The 16983-nt window shown below is 40.7% G+C and overlaps 1 protein-coding gene across 2 annotated transcripts; it reads right to left on the minus strand.

The window, feature by feature from the left end:
* Nucleotides 1–9423: 9423 nt before the first annotated feature.
* Nucleotides 9424–15560, minus strand: LOC112178923 (elongation factor Ts, mitochondrial). 2 transcript variants are annotated; one of them, XM_024317196.2, is made up of 9 exons: nucleotides 15404–15560; nucleotides 14602–14964; nucleotides 14334–14506; nucleotides 14045–14134; nucleotides 13323–13497; nucleotides 12940–13124; nucleotides 11039–11164; nucleotides 10449–10537; nucleotides 9424–9829 (listed from the first exon to the last, which is right to left on the minus strand). In XM_024317196.2, the coding sequence occupies exons 2-9, from the start codon at nucleotides 14933–14935 to the stop codon at nucleotides 9784–9786; spliced, it is 1218 nt and encodes a 405-aa protein (XP_024172964.1). In that variant the 5' UTR covers nucleotides 14936–14964; nucleotides 15404–15560; the 3' UTR covers nucleotides 9424–9783. The 2 variants fall into 2 exon arrangements, with proteins under 2 accessions (XP_024172964.1, XP_024172965.1); XM_024317197.2 differs by lacking the exon at nucleotides 9424–9829 and adding an exon at nucleotides 9850–10097.
* Between the last annotated feature and the right edge of the window lie 1423 nt (nucleotides 15561–16983).

The following is a 16983-nucleotide window of genomic DNA, read 5'->3' on the forward strand; positions in this document are numbered from 1 at the left end:
GGTTGGATGAGATATTTATGGAGGAGGAAATGGAGCTAATTCGTAAAATCCCGTTAAGCTTGAGAAACCCGGATGATCGGCTAATTTGGCACTATGATAAGCATGGCATGTATACGGTGAAGAGTGGGTACCATGTAGCTAGAAAATTTTTGGCCCCAAGCTCTACAACTCAGTCCCATGATAAGATAAGGAAGTTATGGAGGGCGGTTTGGCTTGTAAGAGTTCAACCAAAAATTCGAGCTTTTGTGTGGCGCTTGCTGAAGAACATACTCCTAATAACCAAAGCTGCTTTGCGTAGAAGAATTGGCATGGATGAGCAGGTATGTGTTTTTTGTCGTTGTGATATTGAGAATGACCTACATGTGTTTAAGAAGTGCAACATAGTTGAATGCATGTGGTTCTACAGCCCAATTGGGCTACGTGCTAGGAGCCATGCAGCGACGTCAATGAAGGACTGGATTATGGATGTAGTTGGGACACTTAGCAAGCAACAGGTTGATATCTTTTTCATGCTATTGTGGACTATTTGGTCTGAGAGAAACATATTGGTGTGGAATGGTGGGACTTTCAATCCCATGCATACACTCACGTGGTCAATGCACTTGTTGGAGAATTATCAATCTTTACACCCAGCCAAGACATCAAGGTGAATAGAGGGGGTGTAGCAAAATGGCTATTCCCTCCTCGTGGACGACTTAAAATCAACATAGATGGAGCTTTCTGTGCTGACCGAGGAAGTGGTGGAGTGGGGGTTATTATCCTTGATGAGAAGGGCAGTTTCAAGGGTGCATGGTTGAGATTTATACCCTATATGGGGTCGGCGTTCCACGGTGAAGTGGAGGCCTGCAGAGCAGGATTGCTGCTAGCTATTCACCAAGGGTGGAAGGAGGTTGAAATTGACACTGATTGTGCGGTATTGGTTGCTGCCTTGAACCATAATGTGGAGGATAACTCGGAGGTAAGTCGAATTCTTGACGATTGTAAAGAATATTTGCAATTTTTTTACTCTTTTAGAATTCGACATATATATCGTGAAGCAAATAATGTAGCTCATTTGCTAGTATGGATCATGTTGTAGATCTTTCTTTAGATGAGGCACCTGGATTCCTGCAGGATGTACTCCATGAGGATAATTGTAATGCAACTATGCATGCTCGGGGTTCAGGTATTACGTCCCCCTTAATGCGGCAAAATATAATTAATAATAATATGGGCGTGGGGATGAGCCTCCCGTGTGACTGGATTCCAAACCCTTTTATCGGAAAAAAAAAAAAAAAAAATAGATGATGAATTCTAACAGCAATAAATACTTAAAACCATAAATTCAAGATATAGACCCACCACGCTCCGTAAATACACACACACACACACACACACACACACACACACATTGATTACATACACCCTTTCAGTTAGGGATCCCTTCCCTTGTGAGACCCACTTTTCAATCGTATTTCGGCATCTCGACCGTTCAATTTTTAAGTCCTAATAAATAGATCATTTCTGCAATTTTTCAGCCAAATTGATAATCGTTAAGGTATCGAACTATATTAAATTAATTGACGAACCGAATCTGTCCAACCTGAACCATTCGTGTTCATAATTATAAATCGCAGTTATGAATGCCTTAATGATTATCAATTTGGCTGAAAATTTGCAGAGATGATCTACTCATATATACCTAAAAATTCAACAATTAAAATGTACATATGCGACCAAAAAATGGGTCTAACGAGCGATCCCTTAAAATGGCTAAAAAGAGGGGATCCCTCACTAGAAGGGCCCGGTAAATAAGGTAAATTTCTTCTATGGTACCTGAGGTATGGCCAATTGGATACTTTGATACTTAGTCTTTAAAAGAGGATAATTTGATACCTGAACTTAACTCCATTTGACACTTTGGTACTTCTGTTAATTTTTTCAGTTAAATGTAAGAGTAAAATTGACATTTAGAATATATGTATTGTTTTAGGGAATCAGAAATTGAGAGAAATTCGTTGTGTGTTCTCATTGATAATAGAGGCCTCTCTTTATATAGAGGATTACAATGCATAGAATCTCAATCATATAAGGAAAGTAATCGTACATTGATTAGAAATCTAGATCCTTCTAATTGAACCCTATTACCACTAGGTCAAGTAACCTAGAGTTTGGGCTAAAGACAAATAGAGATATCCTTAAACACTCCCCCTTGTGTTGTCCAAACGCGGTGCTTCTCTCGTTGCCTCGTTAAAAACCTTGCCGAGTAACAAAAACCCAATGGGACAAAAATAACCTCAGTCGAAGGGGAAAAAGAGCATAACACACCCTTCACGTTTCGAGACCATACATGTAGACATCTCCCCCTGATGTCTGCATCTCCCCCTGATGACAACTATCATGGGAGTTCGGATGACTTCCGTAATCGATGATACCAACATGTTCCTCGAAAGTGGAATTTAGGCAATGACTTAGTGAGCAAGCCTGTCACACTGTCCTCAGATTGAACCTAGTTCACTTTGATCTTGAGGAGAGTCTGTTGTTGTTGATTATGCTTGGTGTTGTCGCTTTTGATGTAGCCTTTGCTTCTTTATTCAAAACAAGCAGCATTATCTTAAATGCTTGTAGGCTCATCTGTGGTAGACTTCAAACCACAATTGTTCAAACATGCGTAACTATGGATCTAATCCATATACATTCACGAATCACTTCGTGAAGAGCAAGAATCTCTGCATGGTTCGAAGATATAGCGACTAAGGTCTGTTCTGTAGACTTCCAAGATATCACAGTCTTTTACCATGGTGAACACTTAACCAGTTTGGAAATGACCTTTGTGTGGGTCAGAGAGATACCCAATATTAGCAAAACCTTCCAAAACACTTATATCGTTTTAGGATGGGGATAGTGGACGTAGGCCAATGTGGGCGGCGATCCTGGTGTGTGATGGGTCCGAATCCATCATCTCTTTGTAGGGATAGAACAAGCCCATATTAATCGTACATCAAGTATCGAAAGATATCTTTTACACCAATCCAATGGCATCGCGTTGGCGCACAATTATATCTAGCTAACAATTTCATTGTAAATGAGATGTCCGGTCTTGTGCATTGAGCTAAGTACAATAATGCGCCTATTGTACTCAAGTAAGGCACTCCTGCCTCTAGCACATCTTCATCATCATCCTTTGGACGAAGAGGATCATTTTCAGGATCAAGACTACGGACGATCATGGGGATGTTTGAAGGTTTGACTTTGTCAAAATGCCTAAGCATCTATCGACACGATGCTCAAGTTCCAAACTGAGACATAATCGTGTTCTCCCATAATTCTTCATCTCAAAATCAGATTTCAAGTGTTCAGCGGTTTCCCTTAACTCTTTAAGGGCTTCTAATGAAGATCATGTCCAACATGAACCACGATAGAATCCGCAACTTGTTATAGAAATGCGTGGGCATATCCCTTCCCAATCAAGTAGTCATTTTAGTGAGCGTTTCAACCTTTTTGTAAACACGTTCCGTTGTCTAGAGCCACTTGATTTGGGTAAATGAAGTTTACCATGAACCTTCATGTATATTCTGTATCTAGATCCCCATAGAGATACGTAGTGACCACATTTGTAAGCTGCATGTTCAGTTATTCGGAAACTACCAAACTGACAGGGTAGTGGAGTGCAATGACATCCATTACGAGAGAATATGTCTCATCGTAGTCGATTCCAGGGCGTTTTGTGAGAAACCCTACACCATAAGGCGAGATTGCCATCTCTTTTTCTCATCACGCTTTCTAACGAAGACCCATTAGTCAATAGGTTTTATGTTAGGAGGTGTTGGCATCACTGGCTCAAAAATCTTCCTCTTCGTTAGAGAATCCAACTTAACCTGGATCGCATCTTTCCATTTAGGCCAAATCTCTCTACGTTGGCATTCATTCATCAACGAATAGTGGTTCAATATCGTCAGACTCAACAAACTCATGCACAACGAAATGCGCAACTACATCAATTATGATGGAGTTTCTATCCCACGTCTCATGTACACTAGTGTAATTTTCATAGAGCTCTATATTCTCAGGAATAGATTCTGACGTTGAGGCATCCCCCAACGATAACCATAACCCGGAAGATACTCATGAGATGGATTTTGAGTCTTGATGATCAAAGGATTGGAATGTGCCAAAGTATCCTTCGAACCCACGGGCCTCCCACGCATCCTAGCCGGGGCCATGGCCTATAACGCCAAAATGCCACTCTCTTTGGCGTTGGCGCCATGCCTACCTCCATGTAGGGAGGCGCTACGTCCTCTGGTAAGGACGTCCTTCCTTCCAGGCTTGTTTGCAACATATTTGTGTGATCTCGTCACTTTAATAGGGATCGAGATGAGACATAGTGGGGACAGACTACGACAATTTCTGTCATTCCTGTTGAACATTCGTGTTCTGATCTCCCCCTAACGACGGGAAGACTGTCTCATCAAAGTGACATCCACAAATCTAGCGGTAAGGAGATCGCCTTGCAAAAGTATTTAAGTGGCAGACGATTTGTTGGAATCTCAAATCCAACATAGTTGCCCATTCATCTGTAAGGACCCATCATAGAGCGCTATGGTGTCACAATTGGCACATAAAGGCACACGCAAATATGCGTAAGTATGATACTTGTACCTAGTCACTAGCTATAATGCAGAGGTAGATTGAGTGGCAGTGGGTCGTAGACTAATTAGCATAGCTGCATGCGATATTGCATCACCCCAAGCGGATGTAAGAAGATTGGTGCGCATTACCAATGTTTGGACTACCATCGTAGTCCTTTCTGCGAGACCAATTGGGTGTGTTCATGGGAATATAATGTCCAACATTAGTCCTAATGCAATAACCATCGAAAGTCTTCGATGTAAACTCTCTAGCACAGTCAAATCCAATTGAATGAATAGGATGATTTGGGGAGTGAGCCTGTTGTCATATGATATGCGCTAGGAGTGTAGCATAAGCAGTATTTACATATGGATAATGGCACAACACGTGACCAGCGTGTTTGCATATCAACCAACCTCATGAGATATTTAAACGTTTGCAAGTTGGTTATATCAGTCCACAGAATCCCTACGGATTCTCTGTAAGAACAAAATGAGTATTGTCATATCCTATGCATAGGACGATCTCAGTCCTAATTACCTTAAGGAATGGGCTTTGTAAAAGGAGCGAGAGGCTTTAGAAGCAACCAATGAGGATGCCAGTTGGGCCTGAGCGTCTGTAGCACTATTAGAAGCAAAATGTGTGACTATATCTCCCATTATGGCGTTGGGGCCATAGGAATGAGTATGTATGGCGTCATTGCCATTGGGAGGAACAACCATGTCATGCTCATGGTTGGCGCCTTTTATGGCAACATCACGAGGGACTTGGGCAGTCCTATGGCGTCCCAAGATAGCTGCAACGCCAGATGCTGCGGTGGATGCTGTCTTACTAAGTCCAAGAATCAATTTTCGATTCTTGCTTCTTCTCACTCTGAAGAATGGATGTCCGTGTGAAGTCTTTAGTATACGGATCATCATATCATGACTAGGATGACCTATCATGTAGTGACAAAGCCAATATATGTCTAAATCCAAGAGATCTTCTCTCATAACTTCATTGGATTTAATAGCTCGAATAGTGACATAGAGTCCACTAGAGAGACACATAAACTTCTCTAAGATGCGCCTTTATTTGCAATCGTTAGAGACATTTGCAAAGAAACTCATTTCCGTTCTCTATATGCATTTTCACATGGAATCCGTTGGCTATTCATATGTGCAATTTTCCCTAGGCGCGTAGAAAGTTTCTGTGACAATAATCAAGGTGCCATTTAGCAAGGGGAACTTGGGCTATTCCATGTCCTTGAATTTATATCGATAGCCCAGCCATCGTAGTCACAAAGAATAAAAATGGAGTCATAATGAAAGGAACTCGAAATTTTATTCATAAGCTAACGGAGTTACATCATTGTCTCTTTGACCAAAGAAAATCTAACCCAAAAACTAGCTAATGCAAAACAATGGTAGTCGTCTAACTTCTTTCGGTAATTCCAATGCAAATGTGACCAGGTGAGTGGAGAGATGTCGGTGGAGCAAAGCTCTCTTAAGTACCACTAATCTCAAAACCTTCCTAGATATCACATTTGTATTGAGTATGCCTACTTTGAAGAAAAACTAATACCATTGGCATCTACTACAAAAATAATATGGCAATTGCCTATTACATATCTTGGAAAATAAAAAGACTTAATCAAAATTGCCAGTCTCTGGATCTTGGCCTTTGAAGTCTTCAACCCTTAGAGCGAGATCGTCATCTTGATCTTCTTGCTTCATGTAATTTGCTTCCCTTGTTTCACGATACGTCTTGTACACGTTAGCAACATCTTGGGGTGCAGTACATGCTTTAGCCCAATGTCCGGACGCTCCACACCGAAGACAAGCATCATTGTGGTCATGTTCCCTTGATCGAGGCGCTTTAGAAGCGCTTTGGGGATGGCTATTCCATTTGGTGGCATCACCACTATAGCCAGAGGCTTGGCCTTTCTCTCCCTTCACACGTTTACCTCTACGGTTCCGTGCATGCCTATCTTGGTGATTTCCTTCCTCTTTGGGGTGATAATATGGACCAGAACGTCCAGAATAATCCCTTTCCTTAGGGTTTCGCTCTTAGCGCCCTCCTTTAGGGGCGCGACTATAATTACACTCTGGAATTGGGTTTTCTCCCACGGGTCTAAAGTTATAGTTCTTCACAAGTATGTTGTCGTGCTTTTCAGCTACGTTCATGGCTCCAATAAGCTCATGAAATCTTGTGATGAGTCTAGCATTGACATCAATCCGATAGTTTTTGGCTACCATCAATGCAGAGATGGGGAAGGTGGAGAGAGTTTTCTCGATCAACATCGTATCAATGATTTTCTATCCACAGAATTCCATCAAAGACTTGATACGAAGTGCTTCTGAATTGTAGTCAAGTACAGACTTGAAGTCACAGAAGCGGAGGCTATGCCATCTCACTTCTAAGTCTGGAGCAGGGAATCACGGACGTTGCCAAAACGCTGCTCGAGTTCTAGCCATAGTTTTCTTGGGTCTTCCTTATTGAGGTACTCATTTTGGAGCGCATCATTCATGTGCCTTGTCATGAGAATGATGGCTTTTGCTTCATTAGCCTCTCTCGTAACTCTATTTGCTTCAAAAGCAGCAGCTTGTTGAGGAGTAAGCACGTCCTGACTTGGCTCTTGGATCGTACTCAGGATCCCATCAGCCTTAAGATGCTAGCGCACATCACGGGCCCACTTATGGTATCCTGCGCCTGTTGTCTCTAGTGGAGCGAAGCTCAACTTGTTCAGGTTACTCATCCTGAAAAACAACAAGAAAGTAGGGTTAGTTTTGGAGCAAAATAAGCTACCACGAAAGTAATAAAAATCTCTGAGCGTAGTCGCTTCCAAGAAATTCAATTCCAAGAGGGGTTGGATTAAATCGAAACAATGATGTTTGTGGTCGATCGTATTCTTCTCAACAAACTCTAAGTTTGGAGGATTTTACAAGCTCTAAGCTTGGAGTGAGCACGAACCCCCACAGTTCGGCTTTTGGTCTCCCCTATGAAGAAGAAAGGGGGGTAGAAGAAGGGAGGTTGCAAGTCCCCGAGAAAAGAAGAAAAGAATGAAAAAAAAACTTCAAAAACGAGAACTTTTAGAAAAGTTTAACTTGAAAATTGGGCGGAAATTTTGACCGGAAAAAGTTACTGTAGATGACCGGAAAACTTTGTCGGAGGTCGCCGGAAAAGTGGTGGTCGGACGGTGGTCGCCGGTGGCCGGAGCTGAGCTGGTGGTGGCTGCAGGCGGAGGTGGCAGAGCCTTGCAGGGCTTGTGCGGAGCTGCTGCGAGGCTCTTGCAGGTGCTAGGCAGGGGCTGTCGGCAGCTGTCGATGGTGTGCAGGGGATCTGTTGGTAGATGTCGACAGATGCTCGGCAGGTGTGCGAGGGGGCTCGGCAGGTGTGTGCGGGGCTATCGACGGGGCAGGCACACGTCTCGGTAGGTGTCGGCAGGTGAGCGCTGGGCTTCTAGGCAGATGTCGGCAACACTCGGCAAGTCTCGACAGGACTCGGCAGGTGCTTGTAGGGGGCAGGGGCCAGTCCGATTTTTCAGATGGCCGGTTCAGGGGCTTTCCGGCCGGTTCTGGTGGTTCCGCCGCCAGTTCTGGGTTCCTTGAGGCTAGGGCTTCAATATGTGGGGCGGTGGATGCTGAAATTTGAGGGCTACGAAATTAGGGTTTCAGGGTTAGAGCTTCGTGTTGATAACGTGTTTTAGGGAATCAGAAATTGAGAGAAATTTGTTGTGTGTTCTCATTGATAATAGGGGCCTCTTTATATAGAGGATTACAATGCATAGAATCTCAATCATACAAGGAAAGTAATCGTACATTGATTAGGAATCTAGATCCTTCTAATTGAACCCTATTACCACTAGGTCAAGTAACCTAGAGTTTGTTATAAACACAAATAGAGATATCCTTAAACATGTATAAAAAAAAAATTAATAATAAAAAAAACCCGTGAGTTTTGTGGGTTGACGTCCTCTTCTAAATATGAGTTAGAAGGGCAAAAGTGGAAATATTGAAGCTGGAGTTTTTATCATTTCCCTATAATTAATTGGGTGCCGCTATTACCACCCTACAGTCTACTTTATTCACCCTACAAAACAAATATCACTCAAATATTCCAACTTTAACCTTCCAATTAAGAAAATTAATATATAAAAAAAATGAAAAATTGCAACAACCACTGGCACCTCTGCCAAGCTCCTTCAATTCTCTATTCAATCCTTTAAAAGAAGCCAATTACTACCTCACAATTCAACTTGTCGTCAACTTATCAAAGTTGAAAAGAGTACATAGATAAGAGAACACTAGGTAGTGAGATTTTAAGAAAACCATGGCATCAGAACAGAAGAGAAGGGATCCCTAGAAAAGGGCAGAGCTGTGATGTTCATTGGTGATATGGGTCCATGGTGTTTCATCATATAATGCATCATGCATGATTTACCAAACCTAACTACCAAATTTCTATAGGTGGCACTTCTGCCTTTGCTGCACACTAGGCTCCATCCCCTTTCTTCCTTTTTTTTACCCCCTCCTTTCTCTTGCTTCATCAATCAGGAGTCATGCAAGTTCTTTGCTAGCTATTAGATAAAACTAAAGAGAGATCTATTTAGAAGAAGGAGAGGCAGCGCTGCAGTTTGGTTCGATAGAGGTGCGTTATGGTTTCTTTACAATGGTAGAAGACAACATTGCAGTTTTTGTTTTGTTATCTGTTTTAGTTTAACAAATAAGGACATTAATGGAAATTTTGGTGGCAAAAATTAAATGCAGGGCGAACAAAGTAGACAGTAGGGTGGAAATAGCCATACCCTAATTAATTTTACCAAAATTCACCATGTTAACGGTAAAACATTGTTACCCATATATCAAGCATCTAATAATCGCTCCTTTATCTTCGAAGCCGGTGCCATACCTATAATTTTGTGACACTGAGACCTGACGAGAGAATGCACATTATTACATTGTGTATGTTGACAGAAATGAAAAGAAACTTAAATCTGTCACAAAATTATAAAAAGACATTTCATAATCTCAAAATATCACGGTCTGAAAACACCAGCAACAGAAATGCTAACTACCATCAGCGAGCAAGCATAAAGAAAGAACTCATGCCGAGTATCGACAGACCCAGGCTGAATCCCTACTTCTACAGATGTTCCAGAATTCTACATTCTGTGGATTAAGGGGCAGCATTTCCTCAAGCGGCCTCAGCAAAATTTTCAGATGTATTGGATGCTTCAAGCCTGCCAAATTTTCACATGGTACATACCATCAGAAATAAGAACCTTTGAAAGAAATATTAGTCCTACAACCTCCTGCTTTAGTAGTAAGAAGTATGAACAAGTGGAAATTTGTGATTCTGTTTCCAAGGGATAAGGAACCAATTCACTCCTTTACCCAGGTAGGAGGATTACGAAATGGGAACAGGCTCTCCACCAAATTTTCAGATGGACTGGATATCTCCTTATTGCTTTTTGGTTACTTCTCTCTCAACTTTTGAATCCTGTGGAACTAGAAGAATTTTTTTCCATCAAGGAATCTCTGTACTGGTGCAATAAAGGCAATCTACAAGTTGTAGATATTGTATTTGCAGCATCGATCGTGGATAAAGTATGCTCTTAACCACCTCGTAATGATGCAGATGTGAGGGATATGAGCCAAATAACATAAAAAAAATATCCACAAGATAAAGTTAAACAACAAAAACAATAGTATTGATAACAAAAACTCAAATGTTCTTGATCATCACCACCATCCAGATGTTGTCTGTGTGCGTGTGCATGAGAGACTTTAATTAGTAGTACAGCATTGTGAAATCCCTCTAAGACAGGAAAGCATAAACAATAAATTATGAGTTTCTACCTTTGAATTCCTTCTCCAATTTCCATCCTGAAAAAGCTCTCAATCTTCACTGGTGATCCCACTTCCTTAGACAGCTTATCTAATAGTGTCTGTAAGATACATTTGTCACACAACAGTCAGCAAGTGCCCCACATAGCTTGCTTACGCGGTAACATTTTACCAAGAGGAAGCCAATTTAGATACTACAAGTTCATTACACTAATTGCAGTACTTGTAGTACAAGTAAGTACTCTATACTAGATGAAACATAAATTTATGTATCTAACTTTATAAATTATAAGGGTTGGAAAATATATGGTGTTATTATGAAACCCACATACTTAACAGAAAGTTATCATTAAAATAATAAAATTTATCTAACCTCAAAACAAACACCTAGTGAGTGAAATTTATTCTTGTTAGGTTTGCAACTCAAACTTTTACACTGGTGCAGTTAGTGGAATTGGGATTGTTGGAGGCCCAAACTAAAAACAAGAAAACTGACTTAAAGCATTGCAAAGTCTCCTTTTTTTTTGTTGTTGTTGAAACTTGTTTACCTCATTTCTAATCTTTAGTTGTTTTTTTTTTTGAGATGATATATAGATTTTTACCTTTACATTTACAGAATCGTCCACAATAAACTTCTGCTCCATAAGAACAACTTCCTCGTAGTATTTACGCAAACGACCTTCTACTATTTTGTCTATGGCCATCTGAGACTTGCCCGTACTTTCAGCCTGACATCAAAGGGAAACAAAAAGAAAGTGTTACCACTGGCATGTAGGTAAGAGTAACTGATACAAAATACTGCCAAGAAGCTAGTATATTTATTTCTCTATGTAAACAAATAGAAGACATCAGCTTGATCATGACCTCATCATTGACAGAGAATGATGATTAAGCTCAGAGTGAAGTACAGCAAAAGAACACGTAGTGCTCGAATCATTTTTGTCATTTAATAACTTTGTCAAGTTGTTTTCCATTTTTCTTTAGTGGATGTAGCCATTTTATGGTCAACCATATTTTTAGCCATCACGTAATGATCTGTAGCCTCTTAGTCTAGTGTTGTCTCAAGGGTGCTCAAGTTGGTAAGTATCACCAAGTATTCATCAAATGGAGAAAAAAGAGAAGAACAAAAATTAAATGCTGGCTATTAACAGAGTGGAAGTAGATAGCAGGAGAGTTGAGACATGCGCGTTACAAAGGAAGTTTCTGATTGTGGCCAGATGGCTTTGATAGCATTGTTGCAGGTCTTTAGAAATTACTGTGGAAATCAGATCGCGTATGCTATCACAAATGAGAATTGCATCTTGTCTCATTCCAAGGAAGACGGAGTCTTTGAAAGTTGGAGATTACATGCCCATAAGCTTGGTGCCAGCCTTTATAAAGTAAATGCAAATTATTGACAGCAAGGTGCCGGGTATGGTATTTAAGATCGGTTTTGAAAAGGCATATGACCATGTGAGTAAATCACCTCCACTTTCTAATGGAAAAGGAGGGCTTTGGGGCAAAACGGGAAGATGGGTTGAGGGTTGCCTACGGTCTGCTAATTTCTCAATCATGATCAGTGGTGGCCTAGATGAAAGTTTGGACGAGGATTGTGTCAAGGTGATCCTTATCACCTTTTTTTGTTCAGTACCAGAGGGTATGCTGAGCACGTTGGTCTATTGAGTAAGAAAGACAGCTAATCAAAGGGATGAAATTAGGAGTGAGGGGTGAAAGTATCACATCTTCAGTTTGCAGACAACAGTACCTTTTTTGTATCCCGTGTAACAAAAAATAGGACAAGCTACTAGCTCTTCGGACTGGTGGAGAGATTTGGTGCAGTCTAGAGTAAACTTGAGTCTAGCAAACTCAATTGGATGAAAGGTGCAGTTATGAAAAGTATCGGGGGCTACCATTGGGAGGAAATCCAAGGTCACAAGTTCCTAGAATCTGGTGCTTGGAACAGTTGAAAGAGGCTAAAAGGATGGAAGGATATCTAGTTTTGAGGAGGCTGACATATTTAATTCAAGCTGTTCTCAAAAGCAAGTATTCTACTTATGTATTAATGTTTCGGAATGATTATACAATTGAGTATAACAGGGTATGGGGAAGCCTTTTCAGTTTCCTTGTTTCTTTGTTTTCTTTCTGATAATTGGCCAAGTATGAAGCTTCACTATAAATTCCAGATTTAGTGGTCAGCAAAGTGCCTACAGGGCTACCTACTGTTGCATGATCAACCGTTATCCTTGGGATGAAAAGTAGAGATTGAAAAAAGTTAAAAAATAAAAATAAAACTGAGAAGAAAGGAAGACAACCAACAAAAACAAAACAAAGATAGCACGGCCTCCTAATGACTCCTATAAAAGAATCAGCAGATCCACTGCAAAGAGGCTCATTAAATTAAAATCCGACAACATGTAATTAGGTGCATTTAGACTTGTTTTATTATAAATTTATAATAGATTGTTTCATACTTAAAATACGGTAAAGAGCCAACTACTGTGGAAAACATGATATTACCAAGTACCTGAGACTTGAGAATTTCCCGTTCACTCTCTAATGCATCAGAAGAAACATGTTCCTTTGTTAAAAATAAAGGCTTTGCAGCCACCACATGCATTGCCAATTCTGACCCAACGCGCTGGATGGCATCCAACGGAGCACTCTTGTCCTCTACTTCGAGAGATAAAATTCCAGCAATGCGACCCAAACCTGTAATTTAGATAAAACATAGAATAATGATGAAGACCAATTTTAAATGCTTTTTCAGATATTTTCATCCAGTGTTTGTGACTTTGCAACATAAGATCAAGATAGGATCTAAAATATCAGAACATACTGCAACGTGCACGAATTTTGAATTCAAGGACGCTATTTTCCGCGGAAGGAAAAGTGGTTTAAGTTGTGTACCTGGTTGGGGACTTGCATGGAGATACGTGGAAACAACACCATGTGAAGCTGTAGGCATCACAAATCCCCTTCTAAGTTTAATATTTTCCCCCATTACTGCAGCCACTTCCGTAATAGCAGTCTGAACAGTTGTTTCTCCACTAATTTTTGGATGTTCAAGATTTAACTTCAAGTCCTGATAATGATGTAATAATTTAAGATTAACTTTGCAGGAAACCCAATTTTAATTAAGGTTTTAAACATGCTTGGAATTTAGCCAATTCAATAAACAGGCTTACTACACAGTTCACCTATATAGTTTACTATAGCAGAATCAAAAAGATCTATGATTTCACTTATTACATTAAACTTTCGACATGGAGTAAAATTGCTACAGATATCTAGATTTATCAAGACTTGGGAGTCAAACTAGCATGTTGTTCTCAACGTCTGACATAATCTAGTGGCAAACACTCTTCAATTCTATATACAACTATACTATTCTTGTAACTTCACTAAACAAAAAATTGCATACCTAGTCCATTTGTAGATATCAAGGCAGATAACATGCTCTTAGTTCAAGGTGATACTCATTACATCCTTATAATTAATTCAAAGATTCAAAAGATGGTAAAGTTTTTGAAACACATTCTCATGCTGATGCACAATGCAATCGTAAGTAGAGTACGACATCTGAAAACATGATTTAAAATAAAAGACAAAAAACAATGCATAATCCTCACCTCTAAATGTTCCGAGGCAATGGGAATGACCCCAGGAACCTGTTGAGAAGAGCCTTCAACCAGCAAAGCTTGCTTTGCCAAAGCTGATGCCTAGAAGAAAAAACAAGATAAATGAAGTGTGACCTCCAGAAGAGAATACATGTAATCATAGTTGAGAAAATATAAGGCAATGAAAGACTTTAAAGGGTAAAAAAAACACATTTGATAATAACCTCAGAATAAAATAATAAAAACTATATTTGGTTCTACATAAACATACACACCCATATAGAATCAAACTAAGACTAACCAAGTATTGAAAGATTTCATTTCTAGCAACAAAGTCAGTCTCACAGTTGAGTTCGATAATGGCAGCCCTGCTCTCGTTCTGAGCCAGTGCAAGCAAACCCTCAGAAGCCATTCTTGATGACTTTTTTGATGCCAAAACCTTCCCTCTTCTCCTCAATTCCTTCAGTGCAGCCTCTGCATTTCATGAAAGAGAAACCCAGCTTTTTTACCATCCAAAAAGCAAATAGGTAATTTACGTTAGCATCATTACAAATGGACACAAGAGATACCGATTTCCCAATTGCAATCAATGAGAGCAGCCTTGACATCTTTGATAGGAGCACTGGTTCTCTGCCTGAGTTGCTTTATAAGACTCATTTGGTCAGAAGACGACGATGCTCCCAGACTCAACGTCCTAAGAAGAAAGAGGGCAGACCCACATTGGGGATTGGCAAGTCTCAAAGGAATCGAGGTTTGGGTCTCTGTGACATGAGAAAATACAGCTCTTTTGTTTGAGACACAGGTAGAAAAACCTCGGCCATTAGCAGCAGTAGCTGTAGTTGACGATCTATAACTACACAGTATTGAACCAAGGAAACGCGTTGCACCTCCACGAAAAGCCATCCCAATACACCCCTAAACTCTCTCTTTCTCTACAATCCAATATGTGAGCTTCAATCAGAGAACTGGTAATGGAAAAAAAAAAAAAAATACTATATTTTTTCTGCTGGGAAAAGGAAAATCAATGCATTCATATGAATAAAGAAACTGTTTTACGACCAAGAGGAATGGCAGGCATGCTTATTTTTCATATCAAAACGATTGAAATCGATTTCAGCCAAAACCCAACAATCAGCAAAGCGTAAGTTAGACATTGGAGACTATGAACACAAAGGTATGCAACAGTAGAGCTTCAGAATTTAAAATGGGATCCAACAAGCCCAGATGGATGGACAGGAGCACTTTCAAATTCCTAGAGAAACAAAACGGAGTTCACAGACCTCAAGAAACTTGGAAACAAAAAAAAAGAATCAGAGAAAACAAACTGTAGTATTCAAATGGAAACAGAGAGAAGGAACAGTTTGACAGTACCTTCAATCGCACTCTCGGTCGTCTAGAAGCTCTGTTTCTATGGATGAAATGAAATTACTGGTACCAAAATGTGAGCAGATGCTCTGATGCTCAGGGTTTATGGGTTTTTATGTTTTGGCCACCAAAGGGGTTATGGCCACTTATGGGTCAGGACTTGCGACTTTTGGTGTTGCTAGCCACATCAAACAAATGCTCGAATTTCCCTTTCTCAAACACATAAAAATACTTCATCCAAAAAAAAAAAAAAAAGAAAGAAAGAGGAATTCGTCCCGTATCAGTGTAATGTTATCATTTTTTTTTAGGACAACGGAAAACTAATCTATTGATCGAAATCATGACGACCTCACTCGGTCAAGCATGAAGGGTACAAGCACTCCTCATATTACAATGCAAGCTCACGAAGAGTACTAAATCCAAAAAAAAATCCATACTACAAAAACTAAAAGCCTAAAGGAACTGCTGAAAAAGAAAATGCAGAAATTAAAAAACTCCATAATCCTACATTGCCCTAAAATGGAACCAATGTCCTGAACATCTTGACACCTAAGACCCTTTTGGTGTACGTCGCAACACTCAACACACCCACAGCAGCATTCGAGGAACAGATGCAAGACAAAGAGCGTGACCGACCACCCCAAGAAGGCCCAAATCCAAACGAAGATGAGAAAATAGGGGAATTGGACAAAGAGGCCCAATTCGCTAGACTACATCGCTACAGCCCATGAAGGCAGAGGCCCAAAGACCCACTGCCCAAACCCTACGTTCCCAAACCGCCGACCGAATCTAGAGCCTCCAAGAAGCCGTCCGCCACTGCCTCGTCAATCCGGTGGCCTCCCCTGGCAAGGGGCCATAGCAACCATCTCGCCGCCGACCAAACCTGCTCTCTGCAATAGTCTAGCTCCGCAACACAAAACCAAAAGCCTTATCCGGCAACCCGAAAACGAATCTCTAGCAGACATCTCCGACTGCCCTCCTCCTCTAGACGCCGAGAGCCTGTCGTCTAACACCTCCTCGTCTACCCTGAAGCATCCCCAAAACTAAACCGAGTGCGTTTACAAACCCAAAGCAAGATCTAAACCTTCAATTTTCTCTTCCGGCCAAACCACCTCCACAAGCACAAAGGAGATGAGCCTCGTCCTGCTAACACTGGCAACGCCGGAGCGCCCTGCTGCATACGGGATTGGAGCGCCACCGCACTGCTCCGCTAAACCTAGAGGGTTTTGGTATTGCTCCGAAGAAACAGGAGCCCTTGAAACCACACTTCAATCAGTGTAATGTTATCATTTGTTTCACCATAAAATGCCGAAATTGTTATTTTAAAAAAATGCCGAAACTGAAAGGAATTTTTTTTTTTGGGTCCGAAACTGAAAGGAAAGAAAAGAGTTAGCATCACTCTTACAATCCTCTACAGTCCGACCTACCTCTGATTACTCCTCAAAATGCCCATCAAGGGCACTTACAAGCATTGCACAATCTGACTCAACCTTAATCTCATCCCACCCTTGGTGTATAGCTACCAGTAAGCCAGCGTGAAGTGATTCCGCCTCAGCATGTAAAGCAGATTATGAAAGGGAAAGGTC

This window comes from Rosa chinensis, chromosome 7 (genome assembly GCF_002994745.2).
Source record: "Rosa chinensis cultivar Old Blush chromosome 7, RchiOBHm-V2, whole genome shotgun sequence".
In the NCBI taxonomy this organism is placed as follows: Eukaryota; Viridiplantae; Streptophyta; class Magnoliopsida; order Rosales; family Rosaceae; genus Rosa; species Rosa chinensis.